We start from the raw sequence: 5344 nt of genomic DNA, 5'->3' as shown, positions 1-5344 counted from the left end.
CAGAGGAAGTTTTTTTCTCATTTCCTTTTTTTTTTTTTTTTTTTTTTCCTGAGAGTCATTCCCTATTAGAAGAGGAAACTTGTGTCCAATAAGGAATTACATATACCAGAGCAAGAAAATTGCTGCTCTGCTCTTGTACTTTACCTGAGTAAGTAGAGGCGTTTCCTAAAAATGGAGCATTTCTTAAAAATGCTGCTAGAAGGGAAAGCATTAGCGGTGCGCCCAGTGGGACAGTATCATGCTCGAAACTAAAGGTTGCATTCAGAAACTACTTGGGTTTTAAGCTCTCAGAAGTTAAATGCTCTGTTACTGGCCTCTGATCTTCTGGTTTTCTGCACTTAAAATGGGTGCTAATGCTGGAAGAGGCAGTCGTGGCCGCTTCTGCCGCTGTGCGGGCCTCTCCTTGAGCTGGCACCAGTGTCTGTACAGCTGAACAGCAGAGTACTTGTAGTGCTGATGGGGCTCGATGCCGGCTGGGCTGGGTTTTCCCCGGGCTGGGTCCCGATTCTCTTCATCCCACAGCTACACAGATGGTTCTGCTGGGAGCAGGGCAGGAACAAGCCGTGGGGTGAGGCCACGGGGATTCTTTGGGGAGTGGTGCAGCGCTCAGTGAGGAACTTTACTGAATGTGTCTCAGTTCCACATCAAGAACTGAATCGGTTGATGATCACGTGAGTCAAAATCTGTTCTGAAAGTTTAGCAATGGTCACCTTAAACGCTCTGAAAAGGTAAGTACTCCTTTGTCAGGTCACTGTGCTGTAGTGCTTAGGGCACGATTCAGAGATCAAACATCCGCTCCTCGGGGTGTGAAGTGGAAGCTGCTCTGTCACATACGGAGAGGAACATTGCCTTTCTTTGTGTCCTCGTGTGCTTCAGCTTCCTGTAGTCAGTGGAGTTGCAATAAATGTCAGGGCAAGTGACCATCTGGCTTGCAGCGTTTATCCTCAGCCCGACTTTGAGGTCTTCTCTGCAGGGGCATTAGCTATGAAATCCCAGCTTTGACCTTGCCCCTCTGGGCGATAGCCGAAGTGTGAGAAGCACCCGTGGCTACCTGTGCCTTAGCAACAGCCGCTCGCGCTGGGTGGCTGTTTGCTTTCTCCCGGAATGCAGGCGTGCGGTTGTGGGCTTGGCCTGAGTTGCCAGGAGAAAAACTGAAAGCGGTGGGGAGCCCACGGCCAGGGCGTGCCGAGCCGGGGCCGCTCTCACCAGCCGGTTGAGTATGGCCGCACCCGAGTGTTGCAGGTGAGTTCTTGCTGTAGAACCGCGCACGCACAAGAGTTGGTCAAGAGTCCTGCAGCGTTTTTGGGTGCCCTGGACAGGCTGTTGCTTGTTGGGGTGGTTGCACAAAGGCAGAAGGTTACTCAGGTGGTTGTGGAAAGCCAGAAGGTTACCGAGGAGCATGGGATGCTGTTTTTCAGTAGTGATGTCCAAAACTGGGCTTTTCAGCAGTTGTGCGTTGGGGTTCTAATGCTTTGGGTGACAAAAGCACAACTAAGGCTGCCTCTGCAGCTGTTAGAGGTGACTGGTAGCTCATCTTGGAAGTTTGTCATGGTTTTGATTGCTGTAACGCTTATTTTGGTGTCTCAAGTTTTGATAGCTCCCTCTAGGAACATCACCTCAAGCTTTTGGGGGGCGATATGTGCCGAATGCGTTGTAACTCTTCATTATTCACATCTTTTTTTCAGCTGTGAGTGCCTTTTAAAGGTTGTTAATAATAAGCTAGGAATGCCTCAGGAGCAGTGTAAGGAGAGCTGCTGTTAATGTTCACCGGCAACGCGGATAAAAGATGCGAAACTGGATTTGAACTCCTCTTTAATGGTCTGTTCACAGGCAGCCTGCTTCTGCGAAGTGGTACGACCGAAGGGACTATGTCTTTATTGAATTTTGCGTTGAAGACAGTAAAGACGTTAATGTAAATTTTGAAAAATCCAAACTCACGTTCAGGTAAGCACCTTGGGCCCAAGGCCTGGGGGGGGATAACACCAGAGGCTGTGCTGGTGCTAATGAGATGACGTTTTCCTTAAAGTAGCAAGTTCTGTTAATGAAGCCTGTTTGTTCCTTAAGACCCCTGCTAAACACCAGCATTTTTTTCTCTTAACAGTTGTCTTGGAGGAAGTGATAACTTTAAACATTTAAACGAAATTGACCTTTTTAATAATATTGATCCAAATGTAAGTATCCTCTGGACTCCCCTCTTCCCGTGTGCTTGGTGCTGTATCCTGAAAAACACCGTCCGTTCTTTAGGCTGCTTCCCCTGCCGTGGGCGATTGTTCCTTAGGCCCCAAGAGCGTGCTCAGACTCGCATCTGTGAAGCATCTCTGGGTGGTGTTTTTCAGGACAAAGAATAAATTCATGGCTTAGGACAGACGGGTCTCATGTAAGCAATTAGCGACGATTGCACTAACGGATAGGTGCTCTCTTCTTTTTCAGGAATCAAAGCATAAAAGAACAGACAGATCTATCTTGTGTTGTTTACGAAAAGGAGAGTCTGGCCAGGCATGGCCAAGGTTAACAAAAGAGAGGGCAAAGGTGGGTTTGGGCTCCTTGGTGGCCAGGGCGGTAGCACCTCTTGCCTCCCCCGGTTTTTAATTTTGTTTCATATTTGGGTCATGTTTAAATTACGAAGCAGTTAGTGGGTCACTTACTGTGCTTCTGATAAGAATGGTAGCTCTTATTAACCTTCCTTTATCTGAGCAGTAACAGCTCGTTACTCGCTTGTCCTTAAATAACTTCTTGTGTCGGTCTGCAGCTCAACTGGCTCAGTGTGGACTTCAACAACTGGAAAGACTGGGAAGATGATTCAGATGAAGACATGTCCAATTTTGATCGCTTTTCTGAGGTATGGGAAGAGGAGTACCTGGAGGTTTGGGCTTCCTTCTGGGCTGTGCGCAGGCAAGCAGGCACTGACAGCCGTAGGATGAGTCTTCCTTGACATTCCTGGTGCTTTCCTGGCTGCTGCTCTCTGCAGGCTCTGCTGGTTCGCTGGCGCGCAGCCGTTGCCAGCTTCACCCTGTGCCGTGGGCTGTCGGCACGGCAGTGACATGTCCAGTTTGTGCTTGCTATCAAATATTAAGTGAATGCCTGTCCTGTTGTAGATGCCAGCATGAACTCAGTGCGATGGTGGGTTGGTTTGCAAGGCAATTTAAATTTTTTTGTATGTTCACCTTGTAATTTCTGCGTAGGTGCAGCTGGCAGCTCTTGGTCGTAACAGTCATAACCAGTTTTTAGATTTTTACAGTGCTCCCCCAGCTTGTGTAGAGAGAGAGCGTAGCTGGCTTCACCCTGTAACATGGCCATTATCTCTCTGGAACAGATGATGAACAACATGGGCGGAGATGATGACGTAGACTTGCCGGAAGTAGACGGGGCAGATGATGTAAGTACTTTGTTTGCAGTAAAGAGATGCAGGGCTGGCGCAGCGCCCTGCGCATTCGCTGCTTGCTCGCTGAAGTCAAACTTGCATTCCCTCTTCAGCGCTGTTGAAAGTGCTGTTTTAAAACTGCAGCAAACCTTGTCTGGATAAACCATGGCATCTAGCAAAAGTCCCCTCCCTCCCCTCCAGCAGCGGTGCTGGGGGCCGTGGTGTCAGCGCTTGCGGTGCCCGGCCAGCTTGGTGTCACCCTCTGGAGCGACGGGTCTGTAGGCTCTGGCCAGTGAGGCCAAACTAAGCATGTCCTGAGGAACCTGGAGTTCCTCCAAGCACACGCTCTGACGGAGAGCACGCTTGCCACTGGACCTCCGCGAGGGCGTCTTGTTTGCTGGGTTAGCGGTGGTAGAGGGAAAAGCGCCTGCAAGCACAGCCTGCTCCAGTTTAATGCTGCTGCTTTTTTTCCAGGACTCACCAGACAGCGATGATGAAAGTAAGTTGACGTTCTCCTTTGTTTCCGCATGCTGTGCAGCAGCGTGAGCGCTCGCTGGATGCTCCTAGTGGAGCGAGAGCCTCGAGCAGGGCCAGCAGACGTTCCGTCCTGTCAGTCTTGCTAAATCCTGGCTGCGTGCTAACGCCAGTGCCTTGCCCGAGCGGTGTGAGACGACATAATCTAGCGAAAGCCTTTCCACACCAGCACAAAATACCAGTTTGACCTTCCCAGCCAGCTGCAGTCCTGGGGAGGCTTTGGCCTTAAGAGCAGCAGCGGGCACGTGCGGGGGCCACCAGTGTGCGTGGTGCTGGCCCTACTCGAGCAGCTTCTGCCTTTGCAGATCTTCCCTGCGAAGAGCCAGCTCCCTGCTTCGGGGCTGGGGTCGGAGGCCTTGAGCTGCCCCCCTGCCCTTCTTGGTGAGGGCTGGAGCTTCTGCTTCCGTCCCTGGGGATATAGTGGGGCTCCTGGTGGCTTTTTAAAAAAAAAAACAAACAAAAAAACCACCACCACCACAAACCCACCCACTAACGCTGTTCTTTTTCTCTCTAGAAATGCCGGATCTGGAGTAAGAAAAACTGTTGTCTTCAGGGTTTGGGGAAAGAACTTCATCACATTTCATAATTGAGATAAGAATTCCTGAGTTGATAGCCCTAAAGGGAGATCCTGCATCCTTTAACCCATTTTCAGTCCATTTTAAATGGCTTCACTGATGGTAGGTGTGTACCATTGCACGGGGCGGTCTAAAGCCACGAGAGGCAATAACGTTATGCATGAACCGTTTTCCAGACTTCCAAAACAAAACAAAACAAAACCAACCCCCTTGAGGTGTAGGCAATCGATACAGAACAGTTGCAATAAAGTTTACAGAGCCTCCTTGCCTCGTAGCAGATAAAATTACAATGGGAGAATCCTGAATTTACACCAGGTGGTAAATGAGCATTTTCCCTCCCCCCTCTGCGGCCCGAAATTGTACGGTTGTACCGGGAACAAAACTGGCTTGAACCAAGGATGGTGTCATTGGCTCACACAATTCCGCAGGCGCTGTGCGGTACCTCTGTGGTGGCTTCAGCTCTGTTTCCACTAAAGTTTGTACTGAAAAGGAAACCGATTTCTCCTCATTTGGTGTTTCATCGCGAGTCGTGTGCCCCCCGCCCCGCCGTAGGCGGCTGGCATCTGGCCCCCGGTTCTGTCTCCCCCTCTGGCTGCCCCGGGGCGCGGGGCCCTGCCTGGTTGGTGTTGCTCTACGTTTGACCAAATCCTATTTGCACTGTGGGTGTGGAAGCGAGGGGCAGACCCTGGGGTGTGCGCGGGCGGCTTCTAACTGGGCTGAAAAACCTCAATTTCTGTTCAGAGCAGCGGGGATTTTTTTTAATGTCTACATTCTTTCTAATAAACTGTTGAAGACTCCCTGGCTCTCCTTCCGCCTGGGCCCCTGGGTCTTCCGCGGTGGCCTTCTCGCCCGGCGGGGCAGCCCCGGTTCGCTG

At 50.7% G+C, this 5344-nt stretch overlaps 1 protein-coding gene across 4 annotated transcripts in view; it reads left to right on the top strand.

The window, feature by feature from the left end:
* The window catches only part of PTGES3 (prostaglandin E synthase 3), an 8221-nt gene extending 3257 nt beyond the window's left edge, over positions 1-4964 (top strand). For 2 of the 4 annotated variants that reach the window (XM_035897182.1, XM_035897181.1), the window contains 6 exons: positions 1831-1944; positions 2102-2171; positions 2431-2529; positions 2750-2839; positions 3314-3376; positions 4410-4964. In XM_035897182.1, coding sequence (XP_035753075.1) covers positions 1831-1944; positions 2102-2171; positions 2431-2529; positions 2750-2839; positions 3314-3376; positions 4410-4481 — 508 coding nt within the window. In that variant the 3' untranslated portion in view covers positions 4482-4964. Of the gene's footprint in view, positions 1-30; positions 1243-1830; positions 1945-2101; positions 2172-2430; positions 2530-2749; positions 2840-3313; positions 3377-3835; positions 3861-4409 lie in introns of those variants that run through there. The other 2 variants (XM_035897185.1, XM_035897184.1) reach the window with 2 other exon arrangements.
* Positions 4965-5344: the final 380 nt, after the last annotated feature.

This window comes from Egretta garzetta, unplaced genomic scaffold, assembly GCF_000687185.1.
Source record: "Egretta garzetta isolate BGI_Z169 unplaced genomic scaffold, ASM68718v1 scaffold327, whole genome shotgun sequence".
In the NCBI taxonomy this organism is placed as follows: Eukaryota; Metazoa; Chordata; class Aves; order Pelecaniformes; family Ardeidae; genus Egretta; species Egretta garzetta.
The sequence above is the reverse complement of the archived record's forward strand: the minus strand, read 5'-3'. Positions and strand labels throughout refer to the sequence as shown.